Source organism: Microtus oregoni, unplaced genomic scaffold (genome assembly GCF_018167655.1).
Source record: "Microtus oregoni isolate MIOR12 unplaced genomic scaffold, Mior012 000005F_ref0000423, whole genome shotgun sequence".
In the NCBI taxonomy this organism is placed as follows: domain Eukaryota; kingdom Metazoa; phylum Chordata; class Mammalia; order Rodentia; family Cricetidae; genus Microtus; species Microtus oregoni.
In genome coordinates, this window is record NW_024543064.1 from 47,534,847 (window position 1) to 47,555,265 (window position 20,419).

At 45.7% G+C, this 20,419-nt stretch overlaps 2 protein-coding genes across 2 annotated transcripts in view; one reads left to right on the forward strand and one right to left on the reverse strand.

Annotated features, from left to right (window-relative positions):
- The window catches only part of Jak1 (Janus kinase 1), a 116,369-nt gene that overhangs the window by 92,418 nt on the left and 3,532 nt on the right, over window positions 1-20,419 (forward strand). Inside the window, exons 12-24 of the mRNA XM_041652827.1 lie at window positions 1,632-1,755; window positions 4,549-4,735; window positions 9,599-9,705; window positions 11,726-11,869; window positions 12,580-12,667; window positions 13,533-13,660; window positions 14,596-14,731; window positions 16,313-16,464; window positions 17,443-17,593; window positions 17,701-17,795; window positions 18,547-18,739; window positions 19,449-19,573; window positions 19,918-20,090. Of these exons, the coding sequence (XP_041508761.1) occupies window positions 1,632-1,755; window positions 4,549-4,735; window positions 9,599-9,705; window positions 11,726-11,869; window positions 12,580-12,667; window positions 13,533-13,660; window positions 14,596-14,731; window positions 16,313-16,464; window positions 17,443-17,593; window positions 17,701-17,795; window positions 18,547-18,739; window positions 19,449-19,573; window positions 19,918-20,090 (1,803 nt within the window). The remainder of the gene's footprint in view (window positions 1-1,631; window positions 1,756-4,548; window positions 4,736-9,598; window positions 9,706-11,725; window positions 11,870-12,579; window positions 12,668-13,532; window positions 13,661-14,595; window positions 14,732-16,312; window positions 16,465-17,442; window positions 17,594-17,700; window positions 17,796-18,546; window positions 18,740-19,448; window positions 19,574-19,917; window positions 20,091-20,419) is intronic.
- Window positions 20,106-20,419, reverse strand: part of Raver2 (ribonucleoprotein, PTB binding 2) — a 79,107-nt gene continuing 78,793 nt past the window's right edge. The window contains exon 13 of the transcript XR_005974379.1: window positions 20,106-20,371. The gene's annotated coding sequence lies outside the window, so the exon portion shown is untranslated. The remainder of the gene's footprint in view (window positions 20,372-20,419) is intronic.

The window sequence follows — 20,419 nt, forward strand, 5'->3', positions numbered from 1 at the left end:
TCCAGACATTGGCACTGGCTTTTCTCCATGTGTAGAATGCCCTTCCTCTAGGGCAGTGGTTTTAACCTTCCTAATGCTACAACCCTTTAATACAGGGTTTATGTGACTCATGTTTATGGTGACCCCCAGCCCTAAAATTATTTTGTTGATACTTCATAACTGTAATTTTGCTACTGTTATAAATCAAAATGTAAATATCTGATATCTGAACTCCCAAATGATTCAGGATCCACAGGTTGAAAACCACTGCTCTAGGGTCTCCACAGCCCTCCCTTCCTCCAGGTGTTGGCTCCTGCCTTGTCTGAGAAGTCTTCTCTAATCACTTATATAAAGTGACAACATTCTGAACCCTCCCTGTGCCTCGTCCCTGAATACTGTGTTCTGCTTTGCTTTCCTTCAGTGGTGTTCGTTACCTCCTTACCACTGATGTTTAGTTTATGTCCATGTTTCCTGTTTGACTTGCCTTTCTTCCCAGAGAATGAGCCTCCTAAAGGCAGAACCATGTCTGCATTGCTTACTGCTATTTCAGCTTGTACAGCAAGTACATTGAGTGCACGTGAAGGAATAAATGTTGCGTGTTTGTGGGAGGCTGAAATCTACTACTTGGGAGTAGGTAGCATTCATATAAGATTAAGCACTGAAGAGTGAATGATAGCTTCCCAGGTCTCAAAGAGGAGACAGCTATGTGTTCCAGGTGAGAGATCAACATGAGCAAGGGTATGACCATATGGCACAGTTGGAAAGTTCTTGAAGTCTCTGTTTTTCTTCTTCTTTATTTTTGTATGTGTAGGAAGGGGGGTTGGTTTCTAAGATATGGTTTTTCTATGTAGCCTTGGCTGTCCTGGAACTCACTCTGTAAACCAGGCTGGCCTTGAACTCAGAGATCCACCTACTTCTGCCTCCCAAGTGCTGAGATTAAAGGCTTGTGCCACCGCTGCTCGGCAAGTCTCTGCTTTTCTAAAGCACACTGACCACACCAGTCCTCTTTCACCAACACTTGTCAGCATGTTTACCAAGCACTGGTAACCATTTAGCCAGTGTTCTGTGCCTTCTGCACATCATGACTCTCTGCATTGTGGAATGCAAAGGAGTATAAGACCTGTTCTCCTCTAATGCTCTTTTGCTCATCACTGAGGTATTTATTCAGCTTGTTACTGATTAAGCACTTACTGTAAGCCAGGCCTGTTGGGGTCACTGAGGACACAGCAGTAAACAAATTGGACCAAACTGCCCTCCTCAATGGAGCTCCTTTATCAGTTAGAATGAGGGGCTGGAGAGGTCCAGCATGGGACTCCTGGTGCTGTATCCTTGGCAACCTTCACTCACCAGTATTACGAGATGCTATTCTGGTGAGACATGGAGATAGTGTCTTTGTAGAACTTGGGGATAATCAAGCAAGTCTCTATGTCTTGGGGTGCAGTACGTGAGTTCTTTTCTAGGTATTGGATATTCAGGGTGTCTCAAGTTCCTCCATATTGTCAAATGCTTCATGCCATGTCAGAGAGGACTTTAGGGTCCTGGCAGGTAACAATATGGGACTGGAAGTTTGCACTAGTGCATGAAGTAGATGTTGCTGGTATTTGAAGTGCTGTGGTGTGAGCCTTTGTCTCTTGCCCACTTTCTCTCTCCAGCACAGAATATGCCATCAATAAGTTGCGGCAAGAAGGGAGTGAGGAGGGAATGTACGTGCTGAGGTGGAGCTGCACTGACTTCGACAACATCCTCATGACTGTCACCTGTTTTGAAAAATCTGAGGTTAGTCAGGACACAGGAGTGGGCCAAGAGATGCAGCCACAAGGTATCTGTTCATTGCTACCCAGCCCAGGAGCTATGGCAGAGAAGAACACCTGGGTCTATGAGCAAGTCCCTGGTAATCTGGAAAGAATGTCCTGTCTGATAGGACACTCAGAAGTCAAGACCTCGTATCCTTCCTTATGGCCAGTCTCCCTCCCTCTATCCCTTCCTCCTTCCTTCTTGTCTCTCCTCTTTTTCTTTCTTTTTCCCTTCTTCCTTCTCTCTCTCCTGCTTTCCACCCTCTTTTCCTTCTCTTCTGCCATCTCTTGGCAGAAGGGCTATAGCTTTGGAAGGTGGAACATGACCAGATAATTGCCTCCCATCAGGCACAGGTGAATTTTAGCATAATTATCTAGAGTGGCTTACTTTATACCCAGTGGCAGGATCATCAGACATACAACTGTGTTTGCCTGTGGCATTCTCTGGTATATGTAGACTAGTGTCAGAAAGCCACCTTATCAACATGGCCTCTTTTCCCCAGCAGTAGCTTTGGTCATTTTAACATAAATTGCTGTCCCAAGGTGTCTGCTACATAAACATCCAGATGTGGAGTCAAGCCAAGAATAAAGTGAGAGAAATGAAGATGATGTGTGGTTTTGAGATTGCTGCCTCATGATCTCTCGAGTGTCTTTGCTAGTCATGCAGCTTTTTAAAACGCTAAGTGGAGTATGTTAGAGAATAATGAGGGTGATTAGTTAAGAGTATTTGTTTGGGGTTGATTTATTTTATTACTTGCTTGTTTATTTGTTTTTTTGTTACAAGAATACCTTTATGTAGTTCTCACTGTCCAGGTTGGCCTGAACTTGTGGAGATTGGTGACCTCTACCTCCTGAGTGCTGGAATTAAACGTGTGTGTACCACCATGCTTGATGAAGATAGTGAGTTTTACAGTGTTAGTCTACATTAAGTCTACCAGGAATAGTGAGACTCACCTAGACTGGAAAAATGAGAGGGTAGAGCCTACTAGATGGAGGCCAGACATTAGCATATGGTAGAAATCAGACACAGGAAAGAAGTACCAGAGAACCCTAGTATTGGGCTCTGTGAAGAGTGGAAGAAGGAAGTCACATAAGGAACCCAATGCTGCCAGGCTTCCTGGATAAAGCTGCAGGAGTATTCCTGAACAGCTGGGCCTTAGGGCTGAATGGAGCTCAGAATTTGTCAGGCTTGTTACCTTCACAGGATGCCTGTTTTCATTTCTCTTCAATCTTTGGAGGAAGTTTAGTGGAATGGATGTCTGTGTAAGATAGCCCCACCTCCTGAGGTAGAGTCAGCCTAATTCAGTGTCTGAGTAACACAGCCATGGTCAAGTTACCGTGGGAAAAGAAACAGTCACAAAGAGGATTGTCTATTTCATCCAACATTTTACATACATGCAGTTGGTTAAAGCTTACCATATGATAGAGGTGGTGCTATCCCATTGCAAAGATTTTTATGGATAAGTAACCTTGCCGACATTGGTATTTTAAATATCCTTTCCCACTTTATACCATAAGGAGATCTTTCTGACCTAAATTCTTGATATCTTTATTTGTAAAAGAAGATCCCATGGAAGAAAGCTGCTCAGACTCTTTTTGTGGGATTGTGGACTGGATGGACAGCCAGACACCAGTTCTGGGCTGGTTCATGGTGTGCCGGGTGATTTTAGCAACCAGAATTCTTACTCCATACACAGTATAGTATAATCTTTAGGATGTGCTAAGGCTTTTATCTTCTTCTAAAGTTAGCATATACTATACATAATAATGAGCTTATTATATTTTCATGTATGCATATTTTGATCATATTTACCCTTTATAACCAACCCTTTCTTTCTCTCTTGCCACCTCCAACTCTGACCAATCTCTTTCCTCTTCTCAGAAAGTCCTTCTTCCATTGTCTTGTCTTTATTTGGATGACCAACTGATCTTAATTAGGATTGCTTATAGGATCATAGGCATTAGTAGCTATACCATGAAGTTATACCACATAGCTATACTGTACTAGTATCTATATCATGGAATACAGTACCCCTTCCTTCCCCAGCAGCTGTTAACTGTGTTCGTATGCTCAGAAGGATGGAGTCTCCTAATCCCTCCTCCACGATAAGATGTTAACCAGCTAGCCTAGTTCACATGCAGTGGTCGTGTTGTGCCAGGAAAAAGAGGTTCTGTAACACTGCATCCCTCCCTCCTCTTCCGGCCTCTTCTTCCATCATGTTCTGTGAGCCTGAGAGGACATGGCACAGATAGCCATTTAGGGATCAGCTTTCAACAACTGGTATTCTAAGCCGAGCTGTGGTGGCGTGTGCCTTTAATCCCAGCACTCGGGAAGCAGAGGCAGGCGGATCTCTGTGAGTTCAAGGCCAGCCTGGTCTAGAAGAGCTAGTTCCAGGACAGGAACCAAAAAGCTATGGAGAAACCCTGTCTCAAAAAAAAAAAAAAAAACCAACTGGTATTCTAAAATGTGTCGAGTTTTCTTAAAATATTCAACAGTCCTATGACATTTTCATGGCCTTCATCTTATATGCCATTTCTGTAAGATGTAACAACACTTCTGCAGCTATAAGATCTCTGTATGCTAATATAGTAACTCCCTTTATCAGTGCCTTTTCCTGGCACAGTTCATTATTGACTTACTGCTTGGTTGGTTTGTTGGTGGAGTTTATTTGGGGATATTTTTAGATGTACAGTTTCTACACCCTCTTACTCAGTGCTCTCTAACATTAACATTGCCTGACTCCATTCTAAACAGGGTTGTTTTTCTGAATGGCAGGTGTTGGGTGGCCAGAAGCAGTTCAAGAACTTTCAGATTGAGGTACAGAAGGGCCGCTACAGCCTGCATGGTTCTGTCGACCACTTCCCCAGCCTGAGAGACCTTATGAACCACCTCAAGAAGCAGATCCTGCGCACAGACAACATAAGCTTTGTATTAAAGCGCTGCTGTCAGCCTAAGCCCCGAGGTTTGTCTCTGCCAGAGCCAGGTTGTGCCGCTTGGAGATGCCCTTGCCACTTTGTGATGCTTTACATGTGGAACAAAGGATGCTGTCTCAGTTAAAGCAGCTGTAGTTCCACGTGTTTTTCTTTGAGTTCTGTCGCAGGTCTATCCTTATGTCAAGTCTCATCCCTCTAGTGAAGCAGTTCTCAACCTGTGCGGGATTGAGATGTGACCCTTTAGGGGATTGAATGGACCCTTTCACAGAGGTTGAATATCATCCTGCATATCAGATACTTACTTTACAATTCATAACAGTAGCAAAATTACAGTTACGAAGTAGCAATAATTTTATAGTTGGATGTCCCTACAACATGATGAACTGTACTAAAGGGTCACAGCCTTAGGAAGGTTGAGAACCACTGCTCTAGTGCCAGTGTTGTCTATAGAATAGATACACACCTCTTCTCACCACCCTAGTGAAATTGCAGGAAAGACAGTGTTTGGGATTAATTAGCAGGGATTTCTTTGTTCTTTGAGTGAAGTGGCTTGATAGCTCACCTGTTTATGTATAAGACAGATGTTCCTGGCATGTCTGTGGGCCAAAGAACTGTTAGATGGGAAGACCCAGGCCCTGTTCTCTGAGGTTGTGTAGTCTAGTGCAGAAAATGTTACAGATCACTGAGACTACTTCAGTATTCGATGGGTGATAGATATAATACCCTTGGGTGAAAAGAAATAGTTAAGATCTCTGAACTCATGAGGCATGGCAGCAGGAGACAGATCTTGAGCTAAGTGTTGGGTGATGAGAGGGAGGAGTTAGGCAAAGTCATGCCCAACACTGCTACAAATACGCATGAAACAGTGTGGCAGGCCAGGGCAGGGACTGCAGAAAGCTTCTAAAGGGAGAGGAGAAGAAATGGGACTAAAGAGAAGATTTGGGATTATAGGACGCCTTGACTGCTATACCAAGGAGCTGAGACCTCCTGCAAGCAGAGGGCTAGATAGAATGATCAGGAAGTAAAACCCAGGCTAGTGACTAGGGCATCACCTGCTTTTGGCCACACACTGAAATTAGAATGGCTAATACCCTTGAGGTATACGTCTTGCCTCAGAATGTGAGTGTGAAAGTGTGCTTTGGGGGATACCTGGCCAAGGGCTCATCTTACATAATAAGATGAGTTATAGTAAATTGGGAGTCAAAGCTAACCTGAATTCTAGATCCCCATATATTGGGATTTTTGTTTCTTCACCCCAAGGTGCTGCTTTGCCTTTGCCAGATCCGCCCTTGGAAGTCTCAGGCCTTGACTAAAGAGAATGCGGCTCAACTCTTGACACTAGCCTTGGACCAGGCTCTTGTTCTTCAAGAGTCACCTGGAAAGATAGAAAGGGCCCGGGTTCTCTTTCCAGAACTGCTAGAGATTGAACTCAGAGCCTCATGCACACAAGTCATGTGCCTGTCCTTCAGCTGAGCTATACTTCAGCCCAGTGTGAAATATGTTTTAGCCTCAGCAAAAGGCAAGTTCCTGAATTTGGTGAAAGAGGAAGGACTTGTGTTCTTGTTTATCAGATAGGGTTACCTGCCAGCCTCAGAGAATAACTGCAGCCTTTGTTTTTATGCTAGATGATGTGCCACAACGGGCAAAAACACATCTGCCTCTTGCCCATGAGACCTCAGAGCTCCATAGGGCCTTGAGGCCCAGCGGTCCTATTTACTCATATGACCTCTCTTCTGGATGTTAAAACAGATCTTATTTCCCTAGGGATCATGGTCCATGGGAGAACACAGAATCCACAGAAATGGAGAAGACTGGATACTGAAATGTGCTTTCCTTGTCAGGTCCCTCCCTGTACAGAGTTCTGATGTCGATATCACCCCCTAGCAGCACAGATCTAGAAGCCAGTAGCTGTGGAGGGAGGAATATAGGAACAGAGCTGAACAGCTCTTGTGTGGCTTCTCCTGCGGCCCTTCGGACACTGAGCACTGACGGTGTCTTCTGACTCCTTTTCTCGCTTGCTTATGAGCTTTCAAGACAAGCTTTGGATTTCACTCGCTGCTCTGGGACTCATGGGAAGCATGGGGTGCACACTGAATTGTATGCAGTACTGTCCATAAGGTGATAATGTTGGGATAGCTTCCACTGTAGCATAGCTACTATGTCCAGGTAGTTTAGTGACTATTTCATTGTTTTTCCCCCCACATAGGAAGTTGGTTTCAGAGGTATTTAATGATTTGCTTAAGACTCCACAGCTAATGGCATCAGTAGTCATTAGAGTAGTGGCAGTGGATAATAATAATGGCTACTAACACTTAGTGTTTGATCTGCCAGTTAAAAGGCTTTACATGATTTTTGCCATTTAATTGTCAGAATAATTCAGGATGCCATTGTCCCTATTGTATTTGGCCAACACCCTACATGGAGAAAGAGTACAGATTTGAACACACACGGTCTCACCCCAATCCTCTCCATTCCATCTACATACACTTTGCAGAGGGGCAGGTACCATGGTGAGCCAAGTCTGTGGAGGAGGGAAGGCTGAGGGAACCCAGTGTGGAGTTTCCTCATGTTGGTTCTCAGAGCCTGCTTTCTTGCCTCTGACACCTGCAAATTAAAGAAGTGCTGAAATTGGGAGCCTGTGACACAAGAGTGTCCTTTCAGGTTGCTCAGTTTCTCTGTTCTCCTAACTGTAGGATTCAGAGTCAGACACCTTGATCTGGGTTTCATACTGCTTATACTAGAACATACAACTCTTCATGTAATAAAGCCAGGGGAAAGACAGGAGGCCAGCCAGAAGCACATGATAGGTAAATCCTTGATTAGGCCTGGTGCCCAGCTCCACACTCCATGGAACCTGTCAGTGCTCAGTACAGGCATGCATGCTCCTTATTTCCACTCAGTTGGTCCTTGTGGAGGACAGCTCTTCAGGCCCACAAGGCTGGAACACTGGTGAAAGGCAAGGATAGTGGTTGATCATGATGACAGTTGTTGCCAGTGGTGGAGCCTTTACTACACACTAAAGATCTTGTAGGCATGGTCTCATCTGTCTCACTTAGCAACCTGAGGAGGGCACAGTTGTCTCATACAAAACATGCTCATGGTGGTTAAATGTGCCCCCTTCCCCCTACATCAACCCTAGTGCAGGTGCCTTGAGGCACACGCCCAGATAACCAAGCCATGAGCCGCTCTGGATCCGTGCTTCTCTTTAACTTCCAGATGGTGTGCCGCCAGCCTGTGTCATTACATCTGACACCACCTCTTCTTTCTAGAACAGCTCCTGTTTAATCTGCATTTTCCCAGGAAATAGGCTAGAGTCGAGATAACAGTGGAAGGAATAGCTCAGAAGAAAAGGAGCACCCAGAAGATGCCTGAATCCAGTTTCTGGTACTTAGATCGCACCTCTGGGTACTGAGCATTCTGTAAATCCTTCCTCTCCAACTTAGAAAGCCCTGTGGTTAGGTTGCCGATTGTCTTTGAGCCTTTGTTCTGAACTGGAGTTCAGATGAGGATACTGACAATTCCTACCTCTTGGGCTTGTCCTGAGGGCCCAGAAGTTAACCGTATTAATCGTTGCTTGTAGAACTGTACCCGGCATAGCATATACAAAGTGTGAATGTAAACAGAAAAAAAGCAGGGAGCCCTATTCTGAGGGAGAAGATTTGAGGAACCTGATTGTGGCGAGGTAACCAATGTGGTAACTAGTGCTTACTAGTTTATTGCCACTATGGACTGTGCCTCATAGTTTTTATAGATCTTTTGGGAACATCCTTATCAGAAACTAAGAATCAGGACTCCCATGGGAGACTATTTCTCCCTGAACTCATTACTATCTTCCAGTGCAAGAAAGTGAAACAGAGACTATCCGCAAGTTGTCACTTCCCCAATGGTTCTGGTCCAGCTGAAGGAAATATGTGATGTGTTCAGGGACTATGACAGGTCTGCCTGGTTGCCAGAGGATTCTGCACTGTATCTGTATTTGGAAGGTTATGTTGCATCATTATTACTTTGCAGCTTGCCAGAGGATAAATTCCCTGTTGCCCATGTAACCCTGACCTGACAGACCTGGTCATGTGTTGCATTTGCTATTTAACTTCGTGGGGCTTGGGGAATGGTTCACTCCTAACCCACATGCTTAGAGGTTGTAGCTTCATCCAGCAAGATTTCTAGGACACTCAACCTAGATTGCCTTTCCCCCATTATCTGCATAAAGCTGTGTTTCCCCTTTCCAAAGGGTTCCCTAGACTCAGAGCATCAGCCTCTCCTCAGTGCTCCTCCTTCAGTGTTGAGGACTGAATGAGTGCTCCTACATTTAACAATTTCTTTTCTGGAGCTGGCAAATAGAGTGCGTGCCTAGCATGTATAATACCCTGGTTTTGATTCCCAGTACCACAAAGTAAACATAAAACCAAGTAACTTGTTGAACATTCCTTATGTTTCATGCTGTAGAAATAGAGCAGAAAATGAGGCAGATATGGTCCCCAGCTTCTTGAAATTTAGTTCTGAGATTCTCTAACTCACTAGTTGAGTCTGACTTTGAATTTCTGATTCTTTTGTTACTGTCTCTCAAGTGCTGGGACTACAGGCATGTGCTGCCACACCTAGCCAGTTTTAGATTTAAATGTTCATTTCCTAAGGGAAACTCTGTTACCAAGACAGATCCTACTGTGTGACCTTGGATAAATCAACTCTCTTTGGGATTGCTAATTCATGCTGACTCTGTCATTAGCCTGTAAGCTCCTAGAGGGTATGAAATAAGCATTTACCTAATACAAATTTATTCAATGTCAGAACCAGCAAACACATGTTCGGTGAGCCCCATGGCTCAGTATACATTGGATGGCCAGGATATAGGACCTAGAATGGTGCTCAGAATTCTCTGATCTCTTCCACAGAAATCTCCAATCTGCTAGTAGCCACTAAGAAAGCCCAGGAGTGGCAGCCCGTCTACCCCATGAGCCAGCTGAGTTTTGATCGGATCCTTAAGAAAGATATTATACAAGTAAGTCTCCACTGTGGGCCTTTGTCTAGCATTGGTCTCGACTCCCCATCAGGAACCCCTGGAGATTTGAGGGGGAAATAAAGTCTGCTTTGGGGAAATACTAGTGGGAAAAGAACTAGGAGGTTCACTTAACAGGTAAGGGCACTCAGCCACACCCTCCCTTTTACCCAATCTTGTCTGTTGGCCACCCCCTGAAATACTAGTCCTTGATGGATATGTATGAATAGGCTATGGGGCTACTTGGGGTAGAGGTATAGGAGCACAGACATGGGAACTGAGATTGGTCTCTGTGGTAAGAGTCTGGGAATGATGATCCCCACCCATAGAGGGCTCTGTATTGGTACCTCTGGGGCTCAGGCCTGCTTTTTCAGAGGGGACTTCCAAAAGGAATAGAAGAGAACAAAGACTACAGGGCAGGGCAGGACAAGAACTAGCTTCAGAAAAGAATCGTGCTGGTGAGTCAGACCATTGCCCCAGCCTTTGCTGGGGTAGCCTTTGCTACCTACAATCCCCAGGCTTAGCCAGGCCCAGAGAGGTAAGTACTTGCACTGGCCAGTGTAGTTGCCACCCTCAGTGGCATGTGTGGCTATGCAAGATCTGGTCTTGGAAGGGCTGACATGGTTTCCTGAGGAAGGACACCAAAGCAGAGTCCCAGAAGGTGAGTTGCCAAGTCTCTGCCCAGACAGGGAACTGCATGGGAGGAAGCTGGAGTGGACACTGGCCTTTGTGGGTTCTGTTAACTAACCCCTGGAATTAAGTCCTCCTCCTGGGGAAGAGTAATTGTCCTGAAAGCATATGCCTTTTATGGACTGTTCTGGGAACTCAGCTTCCCACAATGTTGATGGATCACTTCATAATAGCTGTAGCTCTAATGAATAGTTGGAGGACCTTGCCAGAATGCAGCAGACAGGGAAGATAAATGGCCATTCTGCTGTGACTGATGACAAATGCTGGTATTTGTGTAAATTAATATATCTGATTAGCAGTGGTGTGTCTTTCTGTAGGGAACAAGACTGGCTCCCTAGGTATCCACCAAAATCCATTTTCTGTATTTGCAAAAGCTTATATAAGAGCTCTCAGAATCATGGAATAATATACTCCAATTTACAAGTTTTGTGGGGCCAGTGTTAGCTGCTCAGTGTGTTTTATGAATCATGTTTTGATTTCCAAGTGTGAAAATTTAAAAATTAGAAGTACTGAAAATCAATCGGGAAGGGTCCTTAGAAACAGATGGATCGTTCTGTACATGGTGGTCTTATCTGGTAATATGGTCTCCTTTCTTCCCATGGGGAAAAACCAGCTCAGTCCTCAGCTTAGACGGATACTGATGTGATTTGTACTTCTTGAGTTTCTCATGCATGTCCTTGTGGGTGTTGTAAAGTGGTGGGGTGGGCTACGTGGGTAGAGGTCCAGTGTGAAAAGAGTGTGGACTGAAAGTCTCAGAAACAGAACCCAGGGCTCATCAGTGGAGTTTCTGCACACTGTGTGCCAGTCTATACCAGAAGCCTTTATACCTAGGCTCCTTGCTCGATTCGTACTACATTATGCTGCAGGTGCAGGTACCATTATCACCCCAGTTATAGAGGCTGACTGAGGTTAAGCACCATGAAGGAATGCATCTTAATTAAATGACCAGTAAGCATTCGACTGAGGAGTTAAAGGTCCCTCTGTCTCCTAGCCTAAGAATAAAGAAGCCAATTGGCAGAGCCCTCTTTGAGTCTGCTCTGGAGACCTGGGTGACATTGATATACCTGGCTGTTGGACATTGTTCACAGGTTTGTCATAGATACTGGGATACAGGCTAACCTTGGAGGTGGAAAAGAAGCTGCTTTTCAGGAATGGGGCTATCGCTGGGGTCCAGGAAATCACTGCTGTGCATGCTTAGTTCTGTGTGTTTCTGGAGACCTGACGAGGACAAGGCCATTTGCCATTGTGTTCAGTGTCGCATCGAGTCAGCCCTGACTCGAGCCATCATGAAGCTGCAGAGAGAGCCCAGCCATCTTTCTGCTTCCTCCCCCAGGGTGAGCACCTTGGCAGAGGCACAAGAACACACATCTACTCTGGGACCCTGCTGGACTACAAGGACGATGAAGGGATTGCTGAAGAGAAGAAGATAAAAGTGATCCTCAAAGTCCTAGACCCCAGCCACAGGGACATTTCTCTGGTAAGTGCCCCCATTTCTAGAGCTGGTAGTGAGCTGGTTGGGGAAACCTCTGTGCTCTAGCCACGTGGTTTCCAGCCTTGTCTTTTAGTCAGAATTCCTCCCTTCACTGCTGTCCTCGGCAGACAGGCTGTGTGAAAGCAGTGAGGAAAGACTGATGTGAGTGAGGTGAGAGGAGGGCAGGAGTCCTGTCCGGTCCACCAAGGGCCTGTGTGAGGCTGTGGATCTCTGCAGTAAGCAGAGCCATCTCAAAGCTCTGAAGGGATTTCCCAGGCTCCCACACATTTGGGAACATGAAAGCCCAAAGGAGTCAAATGACTTGAACAGGAGGACCTTTCAGTCTGTTAGAGAGGAACTAAGCTAAGTGTAGAACAGGAACTGTGGCTTCCTGCTTAGTCTAACAGTGATAAACCTTGAATTTCATGGCATTTAGAGGATAATAATAAGGTGGGCCTGAGGGGTTGATGGGGGGAAATGGTAGGTAGTTCATCCCACCAGTCTTACTCTGCATTGTTGGATTTTCTAAACAAATCCTATACCTTAGCTAGAGTTGCTCAGAGGTCAAGGTGTATTTCATGCTACTGGACAACCAGGAGGGCAGTTTTCAGGGCTGGGAATGACAGTGGTGAGTTTTTCTGGGATCTATTGGTGGTCTCTTAGCTAGTTCTTTTTCAGGCTGAGCCTAGTCATCCTTTTGTTCTTTTTATCCACAGGCCTTCTTTGAGGCAGCAAGCATGATGAGACAGGTTTCCCACAAACACATTGTGTACCTCTATGGCGTCTGTGTCCGAGATGTGGAAAGTAAGTTTGTTCTCTCTAGCAGAGGACAGCTGCCCGCTGGGGTGGGTCGGTTCTGTGAAGGCTCTTGGGTTTCTTACTTTTGTTTACAATGAAAAAAACTCAAGGTATTTTTCAGGTCATTTGCAGAAGTCAATTGTGGCCATGGTTTGTTTTTTACTTATTTCTTTAAAATTTCCTTCTTGTTACTCCGGGCCCATGTGGTTAGAATTGAGGCAATCCAATGAGGAACCTCAGGGCTCAAGGAAGTGATTTGTGTGAATCCTGAGCTAGGGCTGACCTGCTGAAGAGACTCCTGCCAGTAAACTGGAGCTGACAGGTTGGGCCTTTAGCTGCTCGGAGAGGTGGCTTTTACTCTGAATTTGTGATATGAATATCTAGAAAGAAGAGGTTTTTATATGTTTTTGGCTTTTTGGGTTTTTTTTAACCCCAAGCTGATTGATTTATGAACTTTGTAGTGCTGAGTACTCTTGTGATCACATGGGAGACTTGCTGAAAGGAAGTTTTGTCCTATGGGTGGCCTAAACTCTGAGCTGCAGTGTATGGTGCTAGAAAGTAGCAGTGGTGATGGCTACTGTTCTGCACCCTTGTTGTGTTAGACACTCTGCCAAGGCCTCTTGTTTAAGAAATCCCCCTCCTCCTACGGCCCCCAGGAGAGGTGAGCATTGCTATTTGCATATATACAGATGAAGGCTGAGGCTCAGGAGAGGCCAGCCCTTGCTTAGGGTCATCTAGATTAGAAGTGGAAGAACCTGGGGTTAAGCCAACTTGAGCACTGAGCAGTGTCTATAAAAGAGTGCTCTTGTAAGGGAGAAAGAATTTCTCCCTAGACAGAAGGTTCTAGATATGGCTGTTTCTGTATCTGCAGATATCATGGTTGAAGAGTTTGTGGAGGGGGGACCGTTGGATCTCTTCATGCACCGGAAAAGTGATGAACTTACCACCCCCTGGAAGTTCAAAGTTGCCAAACAGCTGGCCAGCGCCTTGAGTTACTTGGTAAGAATATTTTTACATTAGTGGTGAGCCCCATTAGGGCCTAGGGTATTCTCTTGGGCTGGGGTGAGTATGATGGAGGTGTGAGGGAGAGGTGCTGGTAAGCAGGTCTAAGGGGCTTCTACCAGCTTCCAGGTGCAGAAGAAAGAGTTCCGTGTTGTTGCATGGGTGTGCGTAGTGGCACTTGGTGTAAATAGTAACTGGGTTTACTATTTAAGTGTAGGCTTACCTAGGACTACTGTCTAGAGGAAAATGGTATCATGTTGGAGGACCATGAGGGGAACAAGACCGGTTTAGTTTGTTTTTCTGTTGCTGTGATAAAACACAGAAACTACCTTGAGGAAGGGAAGGGTTTATTTCTTATAGGTACATCATTAAGGGAAACCAAGACAGGAACTGAAGCAGAGACTACAGAGGAAAGCTGCTTACTGGCTTGCTTTCCCTGGGTCACTCAGCTACCTTTATAATACCTGGATAGAGATGGTACAGCCCACAGTGGTACCATCAATTAGCAAATAAGAAAATGCCCCACCGACATGACCACAGGCCAGGATAATGGAGGCAATCTTCAATTGAAGTTCCCTCCTTGCTGTGACAATCAAGATCAGCTGTCATTCAGCACACTGAATGAATAAGGGAAAATCCCTGTGTCCATCAGGGCTAACATCGTGGAGCACATTACTAGGGGCCAGCTGTTGCAGAACTTTGCAGAGTCCAGTGTGTAGAGTGTATGAGCTGCTCTGCTGTTACCTATTTCGCTGATCAAGAACCTGGAGCTAAGAGACAGGATATATACACATCAAACAGAATATCATGGGTGGACCAGGCTGTTGGGGTCTGCTGTGGCTGAACTGGAGAGAGCTGGTCTGTGGGGCCAGGGTTGGAAACAGAGGGTGTGGGCAGAGAAGACAAGAACACGTGGACCTTTTATTCTGCAGGAAGATAAAGACCTAGTCCATGGAAACGTGTGCACTAAAAACCTCCTTCTAGCCCGTGAGGGCATTGACAGTGAGATTGGCCCATTCATCAAGCTTAGTGATCCTGGCATCCCAGTCTCTGTGCTGTCCAGGCAAGGTGAGTGTACTGTCCCCTCTCCATCTTCAACCATCTCCTTTGTCTCTCTGCACCGGACCTCACCACCAGCAGCAAGAAGGTGCTGCACTGTGTTGTGCCTTCCTTTAGAAAGGTATACACAGTGCTGCTGCTGTGAATTGGTAGGCTGTAGTACAGACGGAGGGTAGTTCCCTGACAGCCCAGTCGATGCTTTTTAGTCCTATGACAAAGGTGCTGTGTTCGGTGGTGCTGGGATAGCAGGGTCCATGAGCTCTGGGAAATGGTTAGATAGATGTTGGGAAGAAGTTGGATATCCTGGATCCTCCACTGCCATGTTCTGGAAGCCTGCTGTAGTCACTGGGCAGTTTGGAAGTACATTACCTTTAACAAGGAGATTGCTGAGACCTCCACCCTTGCAGTGGATTAAGTTATGCAGAGTTCTCGGCTCCAAAAGAAACAGCAGCTAAGACTATGCTCAGTACCCACATAGCCACACAGGAGGACCAGCATGCCTCAGGACCTGGTACTAGTGATCTGTTAAAGCCTGTACTATCTTCAGCACTGAGTTTTAGTCAACTCAGCATAGTAAATTTAACTAAATAATGTTAGTAAGAGAGTGGAAACTACAAAGAAAAATAAATCCTGAAATGGCCCTACATATCCAGTTCTTGGAGGAGGAGGAGCAGAAATTGTTCTTTGGAGCCTGATTTATGGCCATCATATGGCGATCATTCAGTAGTCCTTGGACAGACACCCCTGTCAAGGATCTTGTCCACGATGAGTCACTGATAACTACAGTGTAAGCAGAGAAACCTGGAATCCAGTGATGCCCATGATACACAGTGGATTTGAGGGTGAGACTGGTGGCAGGGCACCGATGCATATGCCATGCAGGACAGATTGAGGGGGCTAGGGAGGTTAGGTGAGCTTGAGTCCAGTGCTAGACTTGGGATCAACACTGCTGTCCCACTTTCCTTGACAGCTAGGAGGCTGCTCTGTGGAGGCCAGTGCTTTAGTCAAGGGCATTTCCAGGGGACTTGGCAGAGGTATCTTTGAGATTGCTGGCTCTGGCCTTAGTTAGAAGCCAGAAAAAGAAGCCTGAGAGGTCACCAGGAGAAAGAGATATGTGGCTTTTGTTTAATCTGTTCTTTCCTTCTGTCCTGTTGAAAAGAAGAAAACCTACACAAAATTGATACTAGCTGCATGGAACCATAGAGTAGGTATGTGTTTGGGCAGTTGACTGTCTCTGCATATGTGGGACTTCCTCCCCACTCCTTCCTTTCTCCTCCCTAGCCTTGTTCACACGACTCCTGCCCTTCCACTGTGGCTCTGTCCTGTGGTGCCCTCCTGCTTTTGACACCAGGTTTTAGAAGGTGGCCCTTCTGGGGACTTTATGGAATAGGGCCTCTGTGCTAAGCAGGCCCTGATCAGAAGCACCCTGTCAGGAACTGGAAAATTGCTGTCTAATGGGCTAACCACAGGACTTCCGTGGCCAGGAATTTTGCAGGCTGCTGGCCCATTGTTCTGGCTGCAGTGGCAGTGCTTGGCATACTTGGTAGTCCCAGGAGCCAGTCTATAGGCAGGTCTGTTTCCTTTCTCTAGAGTGCATAGAGCGAATCCCCTGGATCGCTCCCGAGTGCGTTGAAGACTCCAAGAACCTGAGTGTGGCTGCCGATAAGTGGAGCTTTGGAACCACACTCTGGGAAATCTGCTACAATGGCGAGATCCCCCTCAAAGATAAGACCCTGGTTGAGGTGAGCAGTTTTTTTCCAGGCGGGTGAGATCTCAGATGCTCATGGGCTTTGCACAATGGGAAGAAATGGGCATGGGCTTGGATGTGAATCTCCCCACTGGTCTGCGAGCTTTGTCATCCTACAAATGTAACTAACCTCCTTGAGTCTCGGCTCCATTGTCTATAAAATGGGAATGACTCCTTAGTGGGGTTCTTAGGCATCTAACTGTTGCAGTATTATCCTGAGGTTTTAAAGGACCGTTACGGGTGGCCTGGAGATAAACTCAGTGAGGCAATAATGACCATGCTTCCGGGCTTTTGCAGTCCAGCTCCAGCATAGAAACTGGAAGGCAGGGATTTCACTTAGTTTTAAAAAGTGATATTAGTTATTTCTGATCTTAAAATTTTTTAAGGTCATTACTATGTCATCCCTGACTGCTACTAATACTCCAGCCGGGTGTGCAAGTAGTTTTTAAACTTAATGTTGTGGGCACTTCCCCATGAGACTCTTAAACCTTAAACTTTGTATAAACTTAATGAGTTAACTGTCTTGTTCAGCTCTGACTTACTTAACTAATCTTACATTTGGTATTACTGTTTGCACTGTCTGATTCTGCAGAGAAAACATTTGCATGTTAAGCCTAGGCTGGTTTGATTTATATCTGAGTCATGAAGTAATTGAATTAATGAGTCAGAATTTGTAGAATCAGAAAGCTGTTGCTCAAGTAGCCACACTCTTCCAGAAAAGCTTCCGGACTTCCCTAGAACACAGCATCTTAGTGAGATGTGCTGCCTATTCCCCTTGATTTGGGTTGTTTCACTATGGGGACTGAGATTTTTCTCATGTTGGAATAAGGGCATAGAAACCCCATCTGATGAAATCTACCTTTAGACAGAGATATTGGGGATTAAAGCAGGGATTGGCAATCGATTCTGATGGTGGGGAGTAGAAAGTCTGAAGGCGAGTACTTGGTCTCTCAAGTGCCATTCATCTTCACAGAAGGAGAGATTTTATGAAAGCCGCTGCAGGCCAGTGACTCCATCGTGCAAGGAGCTAGCTGACCTTATGACTCGCTGCATGAACTATGATCCCAACCAGAGACCCTTCTTCCGAGCCATAATGAGGGACATTAACAAGCTGGAAGAGCAGAGTACGTCTGAGCCAGGATGAGTCCCAGCCTCAGAGTGGTGGGGCAGGGAGAATGGCCTTCCTGATTATTGCTTGCTGGCTAATCTGTTTTCTTGTCTCTTTGGTTAGATCCAGACATTGTTTCAGAAAAGAAGCCAACAACAGAGGTGGATCCCACTCATTTTGAAAAGCGTTTCCTAAAGAGGATTCGTGACTTGGGAGAGGCAAGTTATACTCAGGCTCTTGCCTTCTGTTTGCATACCACCTGTCTGCATGGCAGGCCATATTCCCCTCGTCCTACATCAGAGTAGATAAAAGCACCTTCGTGTGTGGGGGACGTTTACCCTGCTCTACCTGACACTGTGCCAGGTTATGTGCACTTGCACATGACATCATATATACCCAGGACCTATGACAGCTCATTCAAAAGCCTGAGCTCTCTATGGTAGAGAAGGTCAAGTACAGATGTGGTCAAAATAGGAAAATATCTGACTCTTCCAAGATTATACTGTGTGACTCCATAGACAAGGAGAGTGCCAAAATAAGTCACAGCTTTTCCTGTGGATAACAACTAATGTGACCACGCAGTTCCCAGAATTTGTGTTTTCATATAGAGCATCCCTCATAGTTCACTTAACATCGTAACTGTCAGCTCGTTAGCAACAGCTGTACTGGGCATTTTTGTAAGCATAGCCAGTATGTAGTCCTAATACTGTTTAAATTAGGCTTATCTGGGATTTGAACTGGAAGAATGCCTCAGTTGTCCTCCGGACCCAGAGATAGACTCATTACTTCTGAAGTATGCTGTCTTGGAAACACGATAGATACGTGGTCTCTTAGTCACCTACTGCTTTCTGAGTCTTGGCTCAGCAGCAGCAGTTAGTAAGGTCAAGTGAGGATGAGCTGAGGTGAGTAGGAAGTCAGTGAAACTAGCTTGTCTGGGCCTCTCTGATAGCAGGGACACCTTCCTTCCAGGGCCACTTTGGGAAGGTCGAGCTCTGCAGATATGATCCCGAGGGAGACAACACAGGGGAACAGGTGGCTGTCAAGTCCCTGAAGCCTGAGAGTGGAGGTAACCACATAGCTGATTTGAAGAAGGAGATAGAGATCTTACGGAACCTCTACCATGAGAACATTGTCAAGTACAAAGGGATCTGCATGGAAGACGGTATGTGGTTGCACCAAGCCTTGGTGGTTCTCTGAGTCCTAAGGGCCACTGGTGGCAGACATCTCTACCAGCTCCCGTGGGCTGTCAGGCTTCCAGGGCTCACAATGATGTGGCCCTCAACAGCTGCAGACCTCCGGGAGGCTGCCTAGATTCTCTCTCAGCCACAGGTTGGTTCAGCTGTCTTTCTAGGGATCGACACATAATGCTGAGGATAGGACTTTACCAATCCAGACAGTCAGGCTGATGATAAAAAGAAGCGACAGCTAACTATTCCCTCACTTTCTCTATTCTGATCCATTACTAACTAGGGCATTTTGCTTTGTCTTTACCTAAGCCAAGTCAACAAGTAATATTTAATAGGAGTATTCACTAATACTTGTGCCTTGTTTGCAAGGCAGTGCATTATTCAGTGCATTATTCATGTGTGTGCTTTAAGCTGGTAGTGAAAGGGTATGGACTCTAAATTTTAAACCAATCATTTGCCTAGTGGTGCACAGAGCACTAGGGCTGCATTATCCTGCTAAGGTTTGTGCTTGAGGCAGGACCTGGGGTTGTGACTCCTTGTCACGGTGGAAGTGTCTATGTGCCAGTGGGTAGACTCTTCCCCATGCTTCAGAGGCTAGGCTGAAACCCCTCCAGGCCCTCTCCGCAGAGCTCCCTGCTCCCCTCTGTTTTCGGCCTCATCCTCATGCCAGTTTCTCCTGAACAGGGGGGAATGGTATCAAGCTCATCATGGAGTTTCTGCCTTCGGGAAGCCTAAAGGAATATCTGCCAAAGAATAAGAACAAAATTAATCTCAAACAGCAGCTAAACTATGCCATCCAGATCTGTAAGGTAAAAACACACAAACAGAAAGGCAGCATGTTTACAAAAACAAAACAGATATATACAAAATATATTGTGTAATTGGTTAGTAATTATACCTCAGTGGGAGACTGTAATAAGACTGGGTTTTTTTATTCTACACCATTCACATGAAATATAAGCCTCCATCCACTACACAAGCAAGCGGGTTTGTTTGGTCCAACAGCTTCAGTTTGGACTTTTTAATCTTAGAACAACAAAAACTGTTAGTGATGTGGGAACAAAATGACTTTCTTTCTCATTGTGAAGTAGAATATAGGAAACACAATCTGAAGTGACTTTTGCAATGGGCTTGACCCACGCTTCTCTCTTAGGGGATGGACTATCTGGGTTCTCGACAGTACGTTCACCGGGACTTAGCAGCAAGAAATGTCCTTGTAGAGAGTGAACACCAGGTGAAGATTGGAGACTTTGGTTTAACTAAAGCAATTGAAACCGATAAGGAGTACTACACAGTCAAGGATGACCGCGACAGCCCAGTGTTCTGGTATGTGAATCATCTTAACTATGCCTATGGGTTCTAACCACTGCTGAAGGGCTCTGTCTAGCCATGCTTGGATGTCCACCAGCTGCTCTGCTGAAAGCTGAAATTTGATAGCACCAGCTTTGCCAAGAGTGGGAGAGTTTTGGCCATCAGCAGCTTCTCTCTCTGTAGCTTCACGTGTGCAACAGCACCCACCACAGTGCTCATAACTGTGAGCAGGTGGAGGAGGCTGGTCTTTGATAATGCATCATGCAGAAGGCCTGGTGCGGTCACAGGGCCACAAGGTACACAGGCCAGAGTCAAGGAGATGCTAGAGAAGGGAGACTTGGCTA